The sequence below is a fragment of the Lissotriton vulgaris genome, chromosome 10, assembly GCF_964263255.1.
Source record: "Lissotriton vulgaris chromosome 10, aLisVul1.2, whole genome shotgun sequence".
NCBI classification, from domain to species: Eukaryota; Metazoa; Chordata; class Amphibia; order Caudata; family Salamandridae; genus Lissotriton; species Lissotriton vulgaris.
Genome location: NC_141698.1, coordinates 1,020,620,071 through 1,020,639,573, shown reverse-complemented (window position 1 = coordinate 1,020,639,573; position 19,503 = coordinate 1,020,620,071). Strand labels below are relative to the sequence as shown.

The following is a 19,503-nucleotide window of genomic DNA, read 5'->3' as shown; positions in this document are numbered from 1 at the left end:
ACCAAAGCGCACGCCCCGCCTAGACCAGGAACCGTCTACTATGACAGATAACACTTCCCCTATGGGATCTCTCCAGGTGTTGTCGTGAAATGTCAACGGTCTGCTGGATCGACACAAACGAACAGCGGTTTTAAGGTACGTGCAGCGTCTCTGCATAGATATCCTTATGCTTCAAGAAGCGCACCTTTTGGGTAACTGCTGCCCCTTCTTGGCTCGTTATGGCTACCATAGGGTATGGCACTCCGGCTTTTCCAGAGGCTCGAGAGGGGTTGCAATCCTTCTAAGTCGTATACTGCCCTTTGTCCTCTCCCAAGTGGTACATGACCCCCAAGGCTCATATGTGACAGTTTGTGGATTGCTGGCTGGTACACCCCTCACTCTCATGTCGATATATGCCCCGCCCTCCATGCTTGCGCCCACGCTTGCACACACTGCTTCCTTGCTACATAACTTGCCCGCAGGCAACATCGTCATTGCGGGTGACTTTAATGCAGTCTTAGCCCCGGCCATCGATGCATCGGGATCCCCATCTGCCGCTCGGGTGGCGAGTGCGAAACAACTGCGAAACTGGTCTGAGTCTCTGGGGCTTTGAAATGCATAGCGCACATGGCACCCACGCAGCATCCAATTCACACACACCTCCGTGGCTCACCAAACACAAGCGCGCATAGATGCGATCTTTGTCCCCATACCAGACTTTTCACAGATTGCTGATGTCCGTATCCTCCCCAGAGGCATTTCTGCCACTCCTCGATACTCCTTAGCTCAGGGCCCCCCCCTCTTGCGGCCCGCCAAACATGGAGGATGAATGCCCTGTTTCTCCAGGATAAAGATTTTAAGAAGGAGTTAGGGAAAGAGCTGATAAGATACTTTGCTACCAACAAGGGATCGATAGCCTCTACGGGTACCCCGTGGGAGGTTGGGAAGGCGACCATAAGGGGTTTTACAAAACGGCAGCTTAAATTCCAGAGACAATCACAGCTGCAAGAGATCTCGTCTAAGGAAGCGAAGGCGCTTCGCTTGGAACAGCTACTATCCACGTCAGAGGATGCTGCTCAGAACCGACAATTGGCCCTCATCTGGGACGACATTAAGCAATTATCCCTGGATGCGGCCAAGCTCCTTTGGAGGTCCTTGGTAGCAAGAGTTTACGGCTGGGGGGACAAGAACAGTGCGATCTTGCACAGGTTGGCCACATACCCGAGGGCAAACCGTATTATCCCTGAGGCGGTGGATGTAGCTGGAGCGGTGCAATGCGCTCCTGTGGCACTGGCAAATACCTTTGCTGCTTATTATCGGAAGCTGTACACTGCGCAAACCCCCGGGCTGACCGTTGCTGCCCTCCTTGACCGTGGTGAGGTGTGCCTTCCCTAGGCTGGAGCCACCAGCCAGAAGGATCTAGAGCGCCCCTTCTCCTTGAAGGAAATTGAGGAGGCGATCACCCTGTTTTCCCCAGGTAAAAGCCTGGGTCCGGATGGCCTTCTGCAGGAGTATTACGCGGCGTACCGAGGCACCCTAGCACCCCACCTAGCTAATTTATTTAAAGAAACCGTGGAGAAAGGTTTGTTTCCACCGGAGGCATATATCACCACCATTGTGGTTCTCCCGAAGTCCCAGCCTCCCTCCGACTGAGTGCAGAGTACCGCCCCACATCCCTCCTTAATACCGAAATTAAGCTTTATGCCACCATTCTGGCCAAACGGCTGAAACCCTATTTGGCCTCATTGGTGCACCCGGATTAATGCGGCTTCATGCCTCAGCGGGGGGCCCGCCACTGCCTCTGAAGGCTGCAGCTGGCTCTGGCAAATCGGCAACTGCTTACCCCATACTTGGCACTCCTGTCCATGGACTTCAAAAAAGCTTCCGATTCGGCGGACTGGACATACATGCGGGGCGTGCTGACCGAGATGGGGTTCAGGCCCTACTTCCGCTCTTTGGTCCAGGTCCTGTAGGCCCACCCGAGAGCGAGAGTCTTGGTTAACGGGGTACTGTCCGAGGCCTTTCCCATTGCCAGGGGCACTAGGCAGGGATGCCCCCTTTCTCCTTTGCTATTTGCCCTAGCGATGGAGCCCTTGGCATCCCTGGTGTGAGCTGAAGACCGCCTCCGTGAATGGGAGCGGCCCAATACCGACACGGACAAGATTGCATTATCCACGGACGATGTTCTTGTCTTCCTGTCCGACCCCGCCTCCTCCGGGCCCCAGTGTCTCCGGATCCAGCATGCCTTCAAGCAGGCCTAAGGATTGCGGTTAAACTCAGGGAAGTCTGTGCTGGTCCCCCTTCATCTCTCTAGAGTGCTTCGATTGGCAGTCTGCCATACCACTCCGGAGGCAGTCTTTTAAATATCTGGGGATTTGGATCACCTTTCTTCCCGAGCTGGGATGGTCCCTCAATGTGACCCCGTTAGTCAAGAAGCTGCCTCTGAAACCCCTGGGGAGGGTGGCCCTGTTTAAAATGATGATCCTGCCCAGGTTCCTTTACGTCTTACAGAATACTCCCTTCTGTTTCTCCAGGGCTTGGTTCAGGGAACTGGATAGTCTAATCCCCAAATTTCGCGCTCTGTGTTGATGGCCTGGCCGGCCTCACTCCGCCACACCAGGTGGATGGGAAAGTTGACCCAATGTACTCCCCTGTGGCATGGGGGCTTGGCTTCGGGAGGTTAGTGGGTTGTGGGGGTTTAAAGATTGGGATCTTATTGGTATCTCCCAGCTAGGGGACGTATGGGCAAAGGGCCATATGTTGTCCTTCCAGGAGCTCCAAACTTGCTACTCCCTACACTCGTCCCAGTTTTATAAATATTTGCAGTTGAGACATGCCCTCCACAAACACATCACTGGCTCCCCGAATACAGCCCCACTGAGGCGCAGACGATGATGGGAGACTTAGGTAGGGGGGGTCTCCCGTATTTACCGCACCCTAATTAACAACACTCCCACGTCCCTAGACAAATTGAGGGACCAATGGGTGGACTGGGTGGGCCCCCTTGACGAGGTAGACTGGCGTTATGCCCTTATGGCCCCCAGAACAGTCACCTTCTCCGCCAAACTCAAGCTGATTCAGCTCTACTATTCACACGCTGTGTATCTCACTCCCCTGCGCATGCATCAAGCGGGTTTGTGCCCAGACGCATTGCGTGCAAGATGTAACCATGCCCCGGCTGACTTCCTCCACATGGTTTGGTTGTGCCCCCGCTTGGGGCAGTTCTGAGGATCCATTGAAGTGGAGCTAATGGAGGTATTGGTCTAGGAGGTTCCTCACGACCCGCGTCATTCCTTGCTGGCGCTCACTGATGGGCTGGATGGGTCCAGGAATAACAAGCTGTTTTTTAACAACGCTATGATGGTGGCCAAGAGGGACATTGCGGTGGCCTGGATAAGCCCCAACCCTCCTAACCTAGAGCGGTGGCGAAGAGGGGTAGACTGGTGTGTAACCCAAGAAAAGGCCCTTTAAACCACCAAGGGGGTGTCAAGAAATACTGTAAAGTGTGGAGGAAGTGGTTGGGGACTGTGGAGGGTCTTGACTAACCTTTTATTTATTTTATTTTATTGAATTTATATTGCGCTCAGCTACCCATAAAGGGTTTCCCGGCGCCAGGGACAGCCTAAAGAAGAGGGATAGGTATTTGCTGAAGCAGGGAAAGCAGAAAACATTTGATCACCTAAAACAGAAAGGTTTTTAGCTTTTTGCGAAAAGCCAAAAGATTAGTCTCCGTTTTGAGCGTCAATGGAAGAGCATTCCACATCTTCGGCCCCAAATGGGCAAAAGAGCGACCTCCCATTTTTGTCAAGCGAATTCTAGGAATTACAAAATTTTCTTGATTTGATGACCTAAGGGAACGATTTGGCTGATATGGTCGGACAAGATTGTGCAAATATGCAGGAGCAGAACCCTGATGGATCTTAAACATAAGGCACAAAGTTTTAAAAGCTACACGGTCAGCAATTTTTAACCAATGAAGGTCACATAGGGCTTGTGTTGCAGACATTCTGCGAGGAACATTGCACAGAAGGCGGGCAGCTGAGTTCTGCACAACTTGGAGAACATTCATTGTAGCTTTATCAGCTCCCAGATAGAGCACATTGCCGTAGTCGATACGAGACATTACAAGAGCCTGGACAACAGTTCGACGAGTAGACTCAGGCAGCATCCATAGGATCTTCTGCAACCAGCGTAGAGTATTAAAGCAGATTGCAGCGACCTTAGTTGCCTGTTGACGCATCGAGAGTTTCTCGTCGATTAGAAAGCCGAGGTTACGAACAACTGGCACGGGGGTAGGCAGTGGGCCCATATTACTAGGCCAATGTCTGGAACCCCACAGATCTTTATGTTTACCAAGTATGATAACCTCGGTCTTTTCACCATTGAGTTTTAGCAGGTTAACCTGCATCCAGGCTGCCACCCTAGAAAGGCCGATTTTAAGGGCAGAGGTGTCCTGAGACCTGCTGTCAGACAAGGAGAACACGATCTGCGTATCATCCGCAATCAACCTGATTCCGAATTTCGTCTATGTTCTTTTATGGGGATCGTGATTGGGGGGTATAGTGCTTGTGTGAATGAATTTATACTGATTATTACTGTGTATTGGCTGAATTGTTTACAAGTTTTTAAAATCAATAAAATTTGCTTATCAAAAAATATGCACACACACCCTCACACACACATGACACCTTTCTTTCACAGCTGCATCACATGAGGATTCATGGTATGGGTCCCCCTGGCATCAATGAGAAAAGAGAGTTTCTTTTTAAGGGCAATTTTATTTAAATAAATACAAACTCCAATATATTAAATAAGTTAAATACTATGTGCAGGTCACTGGGACGCAAAAACTTCTGTCAGTGATTCTTGAAGCTCCTCTCGATTGGTGGCCAGCACCATCCAGTGAAGCCAATAGTTGTGGTTGTAACAATATGAGATCTCTGTCTCTGCAGTATTCTGTCACACGAGTCTGGTGATATCTGACAGGACCAGACATCCTCAGAGTACCAAAATAAATAGAATTTATCATCAACATCAGTATCAGCATTACATTAAAATTAAATTAAAAGGACAGAGGGTAAAATATAATATTCAAGCAAAGAACGCAAACAGAATGCAACAGTATATATACATTGGATCTGTGCCCGTGCATCCTAAGGGGCGTGGAATCGAGGATCTGTCGCTGTACACATCATCAAACACTGACTTTCAGGTCAATGCCTTGTTGGAGAGTGAAGGGTAGAAAACATCTGCCTATCAATCCAAATGAAGTATGATGACAAAAAAGTATTGTGAGCTGTCTGTAAGAATGTCCGACTCCACTGCAGTCTGTAAGTCTGTTCTGGTAATGTCTTCCTTTCGGCCCAGGCTCGACGCGGATATACGGCCTCAGATTGTGATGCTTCCATTCCTGGTTAATAAGTGCAAATGACAGCTGGCTCAGGTCTTGTGCAGATGCTGCTGTGGTCAGTAGAACAAGACTGGTCGTAGCACGTGTTAGCCTCACACCTGCGCGTTCTTCACGCGCTCGAACGTCTGCATGATGTGGGTGGTGGGGACGCAGCCCTCCCTCACGATGCTCAGGATCCCTGGAAAGGAAGAAGCACAACAGCATGAGATTGAGAGAGCTTCGACAGGGCTGAGGTCTGTGAGCAGCAGAGGGAGGGGAGGAGACAAGCATAATGAGCACAGTGGGGATTGGCCCCTCAGGAACCAATGGGTGAAGGAGTACAGGTGGGGCCGCCCTCTCACATGGCATATACTGACAGGAGAAAGCATGGGGTCTGCGCCCTCAAGGAGACATTGAATGGCTTGGGCAGGGTGGGATATCATGGAAACAACAAACTGCTAAAACACAGACTCGAAAACTTCCACGGCCAAAATATCTTCCACACAAAACTGTCTCCCTACAAAAATGTCGACCAGCAGTAAACTCACTATCATGCACTTGGCCAATAAACTCATATAGGAGATGGAATAGTAAGTTAACTCTGTATTCCTATGATTAGGATGTGAGTCTCACTGGAAGTAGGAACTTTTAACAGGTCGAATGCTCTTTAAAGAGACATTTGTGTATATTTGTGTACGTCAATATTTCATAAATCTGCGATTCCGACGTCTCTATTTTCAGATGGGATCAGAGTAAGAACCTTCAGTATCGCGTAACTCCGGCAGGGTGGGATTGTCCCCGAGAAAGAACGATGAGTTGGGGGAATATAAAGATCCCACCTTGAGGGATTTTGTCTCACTGAGGGAGGCTCTGGGTCCATGTGCTGACTAAGTCTGGGTGAATTTTTAATCCCGATTCCTAAATTTGCGAAATTTTCGTTAGGAAATTTGCATCATTTCTTCATCAGTGCAGACGGCTTTGAGCATAAAATGTCTCCGTAAGAAACATTTTTGTCTAAGACTTCTGGCAGTATCTAACGGGACTTTTTAATGTGCAGTATGTACTAACTACCATGAGATTTTCATGCAACCACATTTTACACCGTTCATGTAATTTATTCTTTTTATTTTTTTTATCCTCATACGTCTGATCAGTATATAAATGGAGAAAGAAGAGATAGCCATATATATCCTCACTTTCCAACCGTTCATGTCATTTTTGCAAAGTTTTGTGAAACAAATTATGCAACATTTTACACCAATGGTGCAGACTAATAATACAGAGAAAGGCTTGTTAATTTGAAAGTGGGGTCAGGAGTCGGCACAGGTAGGAAACCTCAGGTGGCATCCCTGCAAACTTAGACCAAGTGCTTGGAGTTTTCCTCAGGGGCTCGATAAAGTGCATCTTTTAGTTACGCATTCATTCTGGCCCCTTTCATGCTTCAGCTGTCCCTTCATTGTGGGCTTTGTAGGCCTGTCTGCCTTGGAGACCAGGAATGCACTGGACCAGGACAGGTGTTTCCCAAATCTCATGGCAGGTGTTTGTTGGGTGGGGAGGGGTGGTGGGGAGCAGAGCACTCTGTTCACATCCATGGATGCTCCTGAGTCTACTTTGGGAATAGCAGGGGTAGAGATGAAACAGAAACAAGCATTGGTTGAGACCCACCTTCGTCTATCCTCAAACAGTTCACCACCGTGGAGCCCACCATCTCGTAGGAGTCGCCATCACACAGCACCCCCTCCAGCTTGTGTCGTAGACGCCTGGAACACAGAGAGGAAATACAAAATCACTAATTTAAAGTAATCATCGACAAAGGCTCAGGTGCTGGGGATTGAGGGGAAGCCGCAGGCTGGCAAACATCTACCTGACCTCAACCTCAACTGGTCAAACACACCTGTTTTTAATGCGCCCACATACAGGCTTATGCCAAGCATCTCAAACACCCTTACATATGGTTGTGATATCACAAACACGGTTACCCCTCCCTTCACCTTTCAGTAGAACCAGTAAACCACCCACCATTCAGAAGACACCTAGTAACGCTCAACGCTAGCCCAATCCTTATAAAAACAGAACTCATTCAAAGTAGCACATCACCCATCAATACTCCTACACTTTTCCTTTAACCTTTCAGAATCTTCAGCTCACGCCCCTCAACAACCCTTGCCCCTGCCCTCAGCCCCTAGCAGCCATCTAGTAACTCTCGAACCCCAGGTACCATCACATCCGCAGAAGGTCCACTCATACCCTTTTCCTGAATCCAACCCCTGTTCTGAGTGTGTACTCACGAGATGACCATGTCATGGTGGGTGCTATCACACTCCCCGCTGGGATTGGCGGAGGTGATGGCCAGAGGGCCGGTCATGTCGGTCAGGTGGGCAGAGATAGTGTGGTCCGGCACTCGGATCATGATGGAGTCTTTGGTGCCCACAATGTCATAAGCTGGTCCGACTCCTGCAGGAGGAGAAAATAACAAAATTAATCAGCAACATGCCAGGTGTGAGGGAGTGAGCATTTGTGTTTGACTGTATTTATTTACTCTGCATCCTTAACTGAGGTGCTCTATAGCAATTCCACCAGATGTAGACCTAACAACTAAAGCAGCATTTTCACCATAATGTCAGTGCCTTGGAGGGGCGGAGCCTCATGCCTAGAAGTGCCTAAGAGGTGCTGTTTAGTGTATCAGCCTGTCTGCATTAAGGACTATTTTACAACAGCAAAGTGCATTGACTCATCACACAATAAATTATGTGTCTCATGCATGCACAGAATACAAAAAACAACGCTTCTTTGTTTTGATTTGTAATTGCTGCAGAGTTTATTAAATGTTTTAGTCAGGACCTGTGCAAGAGTCACATATATTTATATGTTTACACAAACACACATACATACACTCTCAGACACACAATATATAATGGTGCACAGTCCAACTGTTTAAAGCAGGCATGCTCTGGTAAAGTCAATAGGGCTCGCTTTAAAGTGGTAATAAATGGAGAAAAGTAAAATCACAAATGCAGCTTGCTTGCATTAGTTCATTAATGTCAGACCTATTGATGGTGCCAATGCTTGTTATTGCAATGTCACTATTACGACAGAAAAGTGGTTATTATTAAGCCACAAGAGACCTCTTCCAGACCCTGCCACACCCCAAGCGTGGGCACTCTCTGTTGTTTCTCCCATTGGTGGTTTGGGCCAGGGAGGGCCAGGCCGTAGCTTGGCTTCCATCGCGCCTCCTGCTGTACTATTCACTGATGTAAGGCCGCCGGGCCAGGGGACTGACACAGGCCCCCGGAGCCTCTGCGGCGCAGGCGGCCCCAAAGACATCAGAGACCCCAAAAGCTTTAGGTGGGCCCATTTAGCCAATAGCCAATGAATATCTGTGAGATATGGGAGACTAAGGGGCTCCTCCTTACACTCTGCAGGGGCGCCATCATTATGCGTTACGCCACTGCGCCTGCCTGGCCTGGCACTGGCATGGCCACATTTAGATTTAGAGCTGGAACTCCAGTCCAAACAGACAAGAGCCCCTGTGTTGTCTCATGGAAGAGAAGGAATCTGTCCCATCATGTTTTCAACTGAGTTCTGATTCAGTTTGATTTTCATTTCAAATGCTGGACTACAAATACCAGAATGCAAAGTAAAACAGCATCTAAGAAGCTACACACACAAAACAGGAAACGACTCAGCATCGATATATTGCTGCATAAATGTGGAATGATGGTTACTTGAAACAAAGGACACTATGCAATATATGTATTTGTGTTTATACAGAGCTGCACAGATCCAGCTGATGAACTGAAGAGCCTGAGACCTTACAAGAAAACCAGAAGTTAAAGCAAATACTTATTTAAGAACCGTGTAAGGAGTGTGGTCTAAACAACCAACAGCTGCATGAGTTAGGGGCCTGTACACAGAATGGGGGGTCACTGGACCCTGATATGTACATGCAATGGGTACATGAGATGGGGGTCTGTGGGGTTTTGGGGTGAATGTGCATGTAATACCGGCATGAGATTAGAATCTGTACACATTAATGGGGTGACTGTACCCTGATATGTATATGCAATAGCTACATGCGATAGGGGTCTGTACACAGAATGGGGGTCACTGGACCCTAATATGGACATGCAACAGTTACATGAGCTGGGAGTCTGTAGACATCCGGAGGGTGAATGTGCATGCAATACCTGCATGACAGGGGTCTGTACACATTAAAGGGGTGACTGGACCCTGATATGTACATGCAATGGGTACATGAGAAGGGGTTGGTATGTACGCATTGGGGGTGAATGTGCATGTAATACCTGCATGAGACGGGTCTGCACACATTAAAGGGGTGACTGGACCCTGATATGTACATGCAATGGGTACATGAGAAGGGGGTGGTATGTACGCATTGGGGGTGAATGTACATGTAATACCTGCATGAGATGGGGTCTATCCACATTAAAGGGGTGACTGGACTTTGATATGTGCATGCAATTAGTACATGAGAAGGGGTCTGTAGACATTGGGGCATGAATGGAGTGTAATACATTCAAACAATACCTACAACAGATGGGAGTCTATAGACATTGGGGGGTGAATGGAGTGACAGGTGGGTGTAAGACCTGCCTGAGATGTGGGTCGGTACACATTGGGGTTGCGGGGTGAATGAAGCATGATCTAGACAAGCAGCACTTATATGAAGTGGGCCCATCCCTGAATGTCCCCAGGCACAACTTCTGGCATGTGTAGCCCTCACCCCTCTACCCTCCCCAGCCCACCCCTTTTTGTAGAAGGAAACAGACCATGCAGAAGAGGTCACACTCACCCATCCTCTTCAGCCACTCCCCCTTCTGGACAATGCAGCTGACACCCCCAGGGTAGACGCTCCCCATGAAGTCCCACAGCAGGGGGCTGAAGGGGGGTCTCACGGCCCGCAGCTGGTCCAGGTGGGAGATGCAGATACAGATGGGCTTCTCCAGGGGTCGGTCCTGCAGAGGATGGAAGAGAGGGGAGAAATGATTGGTTTAGAGAGAAGAGGGAGGTCATGACCTTCAGACATTCTGTGCAGGGTCACGTGATACCTAAAAATGAGCTTAGACCCAGTCACACCACCTCTGAAAATAAACTAAATGTCTCTAGTGCTAGCCAAGAGATTGTATAAGTTAAAAGCCTGTAGGACCTTTTAATGACCTACAGCGGACAGACACTGGCCACAGAAGTCAGTGCAATGGCACCTGCAGAGAAGGTTAGTGAGTCTGAGAACGCAGACTCACTGTGTGCTCTGGGGCATTAGCATCTTTCTTGTGCATGTGATAGATTCTAATTGGTCACTTCTGGCCCCGAAGCAGGATTTTCTCCTGAGGCCATGTGTGGATTGGAGCCCTCGGCTTCCTTAGAGAAGGTTAGTGTGTCTGAGAACGCAGACTCACTGCGTGCTCTGGGGCATTAGCATCTTTCTTGTGCATGTGATAGATTCTAATTGGTCACTTCTGGCCCCGAAGCAGGATTTTCTCCTGAGGCCATGTGTGGGCTGGAGCCCACGGCTCCCTTAGAGAAGGTTAGTGAGTCTAAGAACGCAGACTCACTGTGTGCTCTGGGGCATTAGCATCTTTCTTGAGCATGTGATAGATTCTAATTGGTCACTTCTGGCCCCGAAGCAGGATTTTCTCCTGAGGCCATGTGTGGGCTGAGCCCTCGGCTCCCTTATCACCCCATCCAGCACTCTCTGCACAGGATGATCTGATAACAAGTACCCTGGCTGCTTCCAATAATTAACTACGTTTTGACACTGGAACTTTCTATGCAGATATTACCATGGTAACCCCGCACCTGCAGAATGGTTTTACCCTGACGTCTCCATGACAATATCTCTATATATACATACTCCAGGCTGGTATCACCATGGTAATCACACCCCTGCAGAATGGTTTCACCCTGACGTTTCCATGACAATGTCTCCGCCCACAGGGTGATTTCTAACTGTTCTGGTAAAAGGTGCCCCTTATTCTTCAATGACAGAGCATCTGTCTCGGACTCGGTAAATTCCGCCGGAAGTCCGCCCCTTGGTGCTCACCTTGATGGTGTAAATCTTCTGGATGGCCTCGGGGTGTTTGCAGGAGGCCGCCAGGGCGTAGACCGTGTCTGTGGGGACCCCGCACACCCCACCCTGGTCCAGCAGGGCGGCGATGGTCCTTAGACTGCCGGTGCGATAGGAATCGGGGCACACGCAGGAGTCGAACGCCTCAACTTTCTCCTCGGACTTCGTTTCCTAAAAAGACAGAGAGCAGACAAGGAGTGAGACAGCGCCACCTACAGCTGCCTTTGAGCAGCACATGCACATCACAGAGTTAGAGGACAGAGATGGACTTATATTTGAAAGACATATCGGAAAGAATAGTGATCGTAACATATTTCATGTGTACTTATCACTGTACCTTGAAGAAAGAGGGTCCCATGGGAATTAGGTCCTTGCTGAAAATGCAGTTTCCAAGAGATGCCGCCGCTCCGTAGATACAGACGACACTGAAGACGGACAATATAGTGACTGAAAGTAACACAAAGAGGGGAAAATTAGACATAATGTTCATAAATTCAACAAAAGAGACAAGTGTGCTGATCAAGTTAATGTTAAACCAAGACGGGTTCCCTTCAGGAGGGATTTCAAGAAGGGAAATGCCACCCAAGGCAATAAAATAAAAACATAAGACAGATTACTTTTTACTCATTTTCTGTCTGTACGAAATTAAGTGTCGTAAAACATTTAAACTGGTACAGGAACTCCTATCTTGGTTTATACTTAATTATCCTGGTTCCTAGTGTTATCGGGCCCACCCCAACTCTTTGTATTATAAGTAGGTGATGTTAAGGCAGCAGTCAGTGGAGAGACAGGTACAGAAACTAAGACACGTGGAGGTCTGGTAGAGAACTAGACACATGTCAGGTTTGTGACTGACTCCATTCCAGCCCCCCTTGCGTTGTAGAGACAACTCTAGCAGAGTCTGACACGTAACTGACTCTGTTCAACCCCCACAGCCCTTCAGAAGCAAGGCTTGTCGGGCACACTCCAGTCCTTTCTACAGACCACTCCCCTTTAGTCCCCACCACATGGCAGGTGGAATCGGGATGGCACTTGATCGATATTGCCTGTTTATTAACCCTTTAGAGATCCCTGACATGCATTAACACACAAGAGGAAACCATAGTCAAGGCGTCCACTTACTCTCGAGCGCGAGGGGCAGGCATTCCAAGGTGAAGAGCAGGAAACAGACCATCACCGCCTCCATCAGCAGTGCGAGCAGCACCAGCACCACGTTGGCATAGGCGACTGTGGAACAAGCAGAACAAGATGGCGTCAGAGGCCGGAAATGACATATTTCAGAGGTCAGCGGGGTTCGCAGTTGTTTAAGTCTTTAGATGAGGACCCTACGGTGCCCCGGAACTGTCCATATGGACCATCGAGGGACAGACTCCGGCCCGTACCCACTGCAGCCGGAACGTTTTAAAAATTACTATGTTTCCCAAGGTGTTGTACCTGTTCCGGGCTATACCTCTTCTCTTAGAAGAGAGAGTGATTAAACATCTTGAATCAATCTTTATAAGGTTCATATGGCAGAATGGCAAGGTCAGACGCTCTAGGCCACCTGGGCCGCAAGGATTCAACAGAGGGATGACTGGACCTCGGTATCTGGAGAGACTTACCCAAGGATATCAGGAAGACATTGATGACCAGGAAGGTGACGGCACCAACAGTGAATGCACCATAACTGGCGACGTGGATATTCAGCAGGGGACCTGGAGAGGGAAGAGGAGGGGGGCAGAGGGTTAGTCATGGATGAAACAGAACACAGGAAGGAGCTCTTCCTTCAAAGGCAGGAGAGGGCCAGGAGCAGAGACAAGCGATGGAGAGGACCATATACTGTCAACACCTCTATCATCTAACAGCAAATCATGGGGCTGGATGTTGACTTTTGATGATGTGCAAAACTGTATCTTCCTCCCCACCCTGAACAGGTGCGCCCCGATTTGTTGATACACTTCCCTGAGCCCCTTATCCCAGTATAAGGTGTTTTCTCGCATGAGTCAGAAGACAAGCGAAAATTAAATTCTGGTAAATATGCCCCCGGGTACAAGAAATGACCAGTTATTTGAACAATGATATTCATGCTTTTTAGTTCTTCCCACACCTGGATTATCAACAATAGCTTATCAATAGTTTATCCAGACCCATTAATGGTTCCATAAGTCATTAGTCCCCTCCTAGTGGCCACCTCCTCTTCAACCCTTTGCCCCCCACCTGGCAGCCATCACATATGACCCTTCCCAGGTACTTCATCAGGTCGCACGGGCCCCCCAGACAGACAAAGAACTGCATGTGATGTCATCAAGAAACTACCTGCATGCGTGGCTGCTCCAAATGAAACCAATAACCAGAAATATACATCCCCCCACTGCCCCTACTGGTATGCCTGAGGATCTAAACCACTCAGAAGCTTCATGACACTGGATCCCTAGGACTTTTCTGGATACATTTTACACATTGTAAAGATTAAGAGATCATAAATTACCTGCGAGTCGTAGCCACGTCCATGTGGCCCATACAGCAGCGTAAAAGAATGGTAGGACCGACCCAAATCTTCGCCCTCTCTGGACCACGATCCTGCAGACGTACAACTGGAAGAGAGCGCCAGGGATCAGCACCCAAGGGATGGAGAGTTGGGCTCTGGTGGGGTCACTGAGGGACCCCTGGATGGCAGAGAGTGATGCCAGGCCATTGCAGAAGAAGAAGAGGGCATCAGGGAGCTGGCACCTGGTGGAGCTGACCTCCTGGCCCTCCTTAGACCTGCTGGTGACGCGCTTCAGGCTCAGCAGCAAGTCCTGGAGCGTAGCCGATGACATCACTTGGGGTCCAGTAGAGATCAGCGACTTATCAGCGATGGAGTTAATGAGGCTGGCAAAAGTGGCGTAGAGGGAGGTGGCGGTGTAGATACTGCAGACCACTCCGAAGAAGATATGGGATCCCAGGAGTGGAATCTGGTGGATGGTGGAGACCGTGAGGAGGAGGAAGCATGAATTCTGCAGCACCTCCAGGAGGTCTCTGTTGAGGGACATCAGGCAGAGGATGCAAGCGGCGACCAGAAAGAACCAGCCCCCCACCATGCCCGCTCGGCTCTTGTCCACATTGTCCCCCGTGAGCAGCACCGTGAGGATGAACTCTTCCCAGGACATCAGCAGCCAGAAGAGGCTGTGGAGCCCAAGCTTGGTGGTGTGGTAGACGTCTTCCCTCAAGTAACTGTAGTAGCTGGCGCAGAGCTGGGACAGCGCATTGATGCTGACCCATATGGCGCCAATGTAGAAGGTCTTCATGTACCCAAAGCAATAAAAGGCAAAGATGAGCGCGGCCACCGCATCGGCGATGTGTCCCAAGGCCATGGGCTCCGCGTACTTGGAGTTCTTCTTGGTCTCTTCCCCGATGCCACTGGAAGAGGTGCTGTTGGCCGAGCCCAGAAGCAAGACGCTGAACAAGGGGTTCCCGAAGCCTGGAAGGACGTACCTCTGGGTCAGGCCCTTCAGGAGCAGGGCAGTGGCGCCATAGAAACCAATCAACACGATGAGCAGCTCCAGGGTCCCCGAGACCACCAGCGCCCACTGTCCGAAGAGCCCCACCGCCTCGAAGACCAGCGTGAGGGTGATGGCCCCAAACACGAAGGGCATGACGTAGTTAACGGTGGCCGAGCAGAAGGAGAGGATGAAGGCGACGGCGGTGTACGCCACCAGCCCTGCTACTGCGCTCTCAGCGACCGGAAGTGGGGAGGCGGCCATGATGGTCTGGCTGCTAGAAATGTTCAGGGTTTGCGTGGTGTTGTGGATGGTGGGGTACGCGCCCAGGGCGACACGTGTAGCCCCGTAGCTGCTCCAGAGGGCGGCGAATGCCACAAAGGCGGTGCTCCCAAGGTGATCGTACTTCCGGAAGCACAGGAAGCCTGCAATGAGCTGTGTCAGTCCTCCAATCAGGATGAGATGGACCCCTGCAAGAGATAACACAGGCATTGAGCAACACATGTGTTTGTGTGTGGGTGCGCAGTGTGTACCCCCTCCCTCCAAGTGTCCTATGCATGTTATCCCAGCGCCACCTGTAACTCTTAGTGTGATCTGTGGCTGCCACACTCACCTGCCAGGATGTTCTCCACCCCTTCAGCGTTCACTTTGGTGTGGAAGGAAAAGAAGTTCTGTAGGGCCACCAGGAAGGCGCTGATGACGTTGGCGAGGAAGCCCATGACGGATGGTTCACTGTAGTACACAGAGGCGAAGCCTTCCATGGTGAGTGGCAGACCTGGGGAGGGGAGAGAGGTCAAAAGATAAGAAATTAGCCACAGGTGAGAGGGAACAAGAGGTGAGATTGGGACAGGAGGTGAGAGGGAACAAGAGGTGAGATTGGAACAGGAGGTGAGAGGGAACTAGAGGTGAGATTGGGACAGGAGGTGAGAGGGAACAAGAGGTGAGATTGGGACAGGGGTGAGAGGAGTAGGGGGTAAGAAGGAGATGGAAGACGGGTAGCTGGGTGGGTAAGACCCAGATTAAATTGGTGCACAAGGTTAGATGGGGAACAGGAGGTGAGACAGGAGGCAGAGGCCTAATATCAGACAGAGGTGAGATGGGAACAAGGTATGAGAGTAGGACAGTGGGTGAGATGGAAGACACATGTGAGAGTGGGACAGTGGGTGAGATGGAAGACACGTGTTTGGGACAGTAGGTGAGATGAAAGAGACATGTGAGCGTGGAACAGTGAGTGAGATGGAAGTCGTGAAAGTGGGACAGTGGGTAATATGAAAGACACATGTGAGTCGGACAGTAGGTGAGATGGAATGGACGTGAGCGTGGGACAGTGAGTGAGATGGAAGACATGTGAGAGCGGCGCAGTGGGTGATGTGGAAGACGTGAAATTGGGACAGTAGGTGAGAAGGATTCACACGTGAGAGTGGGACAGTGGGTGAGATGGGAGACACGTGAGAGTGGGACAGTGAGTGAGATTGAAGGCAGATGAGAGTGGGACAGTGGGCAAAATTCGATCCAGAATTGAGATAGGAACCGGGGGAGGTGGGGCAGGGCAGGAAGTAAAATGAGAACAACCAGTGCAAGGGGTGCAGGGAATATGATGGGGTGGGCAGTGAAACTAAGACTATGGCAGGAGGTAAAATGGAGCTTAGAGGTGAGAACAGGAGCTAAAATTTGGTGAAAGTTCACGAGGTGAGACGAGTTAAGAAGATACATGTGAACCAGAGGTGAGAGCCACAGAGAGACGGGCAGTTGGAGATGGGACAGGTGTACAGTGAGAGCGGGGCAGGCTGTATTAGTAAAGCACTGTGAAGGGACAGGCTGTGCAGTGTGGGGAGACAAGGACAGGCTCAGGCCGTTCACACTGAAAGGTACAGGCGTGGACAGGTTGTTCACAAGAGGAAAGTATCAGAGGGACAGAAAGTTTGTACATACCGTTGGACGGGAGCTCTGTTTTCCGTCACGGGGCCGCGCCTCCGTTTTTTTTGAGGGACCCTTGGGTGAGGGTCAGTGCTGTCTCTCCTCTGTGAGGGCTGCTCTGGTGAGGGTCGGTTCTGTCTCTCCTCTGAGGGCTGCTCTGGTGAGGGTCGGTGTGGTCTCTCCTCTGTAAGGGCTGCTCTGGTGAGGGTCGGTTCTGTCTCTCCTCTGAGGGCTGCTCGGGTGAGGGTCGGTTCTGTCTCTCCTCTGTGAGGGCTGCTCTGGTGAGGGTCGGTGCTGTCTCTCCTCTGAGGGCTGCTCTGGTGAGGGTCGGTGCTGTCTCTCTTCTGTGACGGCTGCTCTGGTGAGGGTCGTCTGGCTTCCTGTGTCCGAGGGACTCTCCTTGAGGGTCTGGTCTGGAAAGACGCCCTGTGACGACCGGTCCTATTTCTGGGGTGTCTCTGTGAGGGCAGGCCAGCTGCTCCTCTTCTGCCTGTTCTCGGCTCGGGCAGGTTTTATACACAGTCTGAGGTGGGAGGGGCAGGGGGGGGAGGGGGGGGGGGGGTGGGAGCCCTGCAAGGTGAGTGGAATTTCCCCCTCGTCGCTCTCCCTCCACCCGTCACCTCAACCTGTCCGTCACCCGAGCCCCTCCCACTCCAGGGGGCTCAAGAATGACCCGTATCTTTTTTCATCTTGAAACAAAGTTTAAAATTCAGAGATTTCTATTCCTAGGGCACAGGTCACCGAAGACAGAGTGGACTGTAATAAAAACAGAATAAACACACGAAGGTAGAGCTCGAGAGATGAATTAATATTTTGTTTGTAAAATATATATTTAGAAGTTATTTTTTCGTAATAATGATGATGATGGTTATTAATATTATTATATTCAAGGCTGATCTGGGCGACGAGACGCAGTTCCCATACGGACAAAGTCTGCGGGTATATTGGCCCCTCACGCGCTGCCGCAAGCAGGGGTTTCCTCTTGCACGCGCTGCCGCGAGCAGGGATTTCCTCTTTCACGTGCTGCCGCGAGCAGGGGTTTCCTCTTGCACGCGCTGCCGCGAGCAGGGGTTTCCTCTTGCACGCGCTGCCGCGAGCAGGGGTTTCCTCTTGCACGCGCTGCCGCGAGCAGGGGTTTCCTCTTTCACGCGCTGCCGCAAGCAAGAGTTTCCTCTTGCACGCGAGTTTCCTCTTGCACGCGCTGCCGCGAGCAGGGGTTTCCTCTTTCACGTGCTGCCGCGAGCAGGGGTTTCCTCTTGCAAGCGCTGCCGCGAGCAGGGGTTTCCTCTTGCACGCGCTGCCGCGAGCAGCAGGGGTTTCCTCTTGCACGAGCTGCCGCGAGCAGGGGTTTCCTCTTTCACGTGCTGCCGCGAGCAGGGGTTTCCTCTTGCAAGCGCTGCCGCGAGCAGGGGTTTCCTCTTGCACGCGCTGCCGCGAGCAGCAGGGGTTTCCTCTTGCACGAGCTGCCGCGAGCAGGGGTTTCCTCTTTCACGTGCTGCCGCGAGCAGGGGTTTCCTCTTGCACGCGCTGCCGCGAGCAGCAGGGGTTTCCTCTTGCACGCGCTGCCGCGAGCAGGGGTTTCCTCTTGCAAGCGCTGCCGCGAGCAGGGGTTTCCTCTTGCACGCGCTGCCGCGAGCAGCAGGGGTTTCCTCTTGCACGCGCTGCCGCGAGCAGGGGTTTCCTCGTGAATACTCTTGGCAGCGCCGTAAGGAAGTGAGTCTGATTGTGAGAGGGTGTGAAAGAGAAGGTGGCTCATCCGTTCACAAGAAGCTCCCAGTGGTGACTTCGCGGCTCAAGCAGTGACCCACGCCCAGAATCAGACTTGTACATTATCATGGTGGTGGCACCAGGGCTGGGGTGTTGTGCTGAGCCCTTCGCCCTGATCACTCATTCACAAGGGGGTCATTGTGGTGACTTAAGGGTGCAGTGAGTCCTCCCCAGGGTCAACCTTGTACAATGAAAGCAGAGTGGCTGTACCGGGAGTGCAGAGAGCGATGCAGGGCACAGTGCCTGGGGCACACATTCACGAGGAGCTTTACGTGGTGGCATCAGGTGTGTGGGAAGTGTTGCCCAGGTATATCTTTCACACGCAGCTCACTGTTGTGACCTCACTCGTGAGGGAAGTGATGCCCCGGTATGTCTTTCACATGAGGCTAACTGTGGTGACCTCACAAATGAAATGGGGGAAGTGGTGCCCAGGTATGTCTTTCACAAAAGCTCACTTTGGTGACCTCACGAGTGGGCGAAGTGGTGCCCAGGTATGTCTCACAAGAAGCTCACTGTGGTGACCTCACGAGTGGGCGAAGTGGTGCCCAGGTATGTCTTTCACAAGAAGCTCACTGTGGTGACCTCACGAGTGGGCGAAGAGGTGCCCAGGTATGTCTCACAAGAAGCTCACTGTGGTGACCTCACGAGTGGGCGAAGTGGTGCCCAGGTATGTCTTTCACAAGAAGCTCACTGTGGTGACCTCACGAGTGGGCGAAGAGGTGCCCAGGTATGCCTTTCACAAGAGGCTCCCTGTAGTGATACAAGGAGTGAGGGAAGTGATGCCCCGGTATGTCTTTCACATGAGGCTAACTGTGGTGACCTCACAAATGAAATGGGGGAAGTGGTGCCCAGGTATGTCTTTCACAAAAGCTCACTTTGGTGACCTCACGAGTGGGCGAAGTGGTGCC

At 50.9% G+C, this 19,503-nt stretch overlaps 1 protein-coding gene across 1 annotated transcript; it reads right to left on the bottom strand.

Moving 5' to 3' along the window:
• Nucleotides 1–5,439: 5,439 nt before the first annotated feature.
• Nucleotides 5,440–15,672, bottom strand: LOC147689241 (uncharacterized). The gene is made up of 10 exons (XM_086940050.1): nt 15,525–15,672; nt 13,921–15,381; nt 13,055–13,147; nt 12,576–12,680; nt 11,791–11,900; nt 11,430–11,624; nt 10,182–10,344; nt 7,657–7,822; nt 7,034–7,128; nt 5,440–5,567 (listed from the first exon to the last, which is right to left on the bottom strand). The coding sequence occupies exons 1-10, from the start codon at nt 15,670–15,672 to the stop codon at nt 5,482–5,484; spliced, it is 2,622 nt and encodes an 873-aa protein (XP_086796176.1). The 3' UTR covers nt 5,440–5,481.
• Between the last annotated feature and the right edge of the window lie 3,831 nt (nt 15,673–19,503).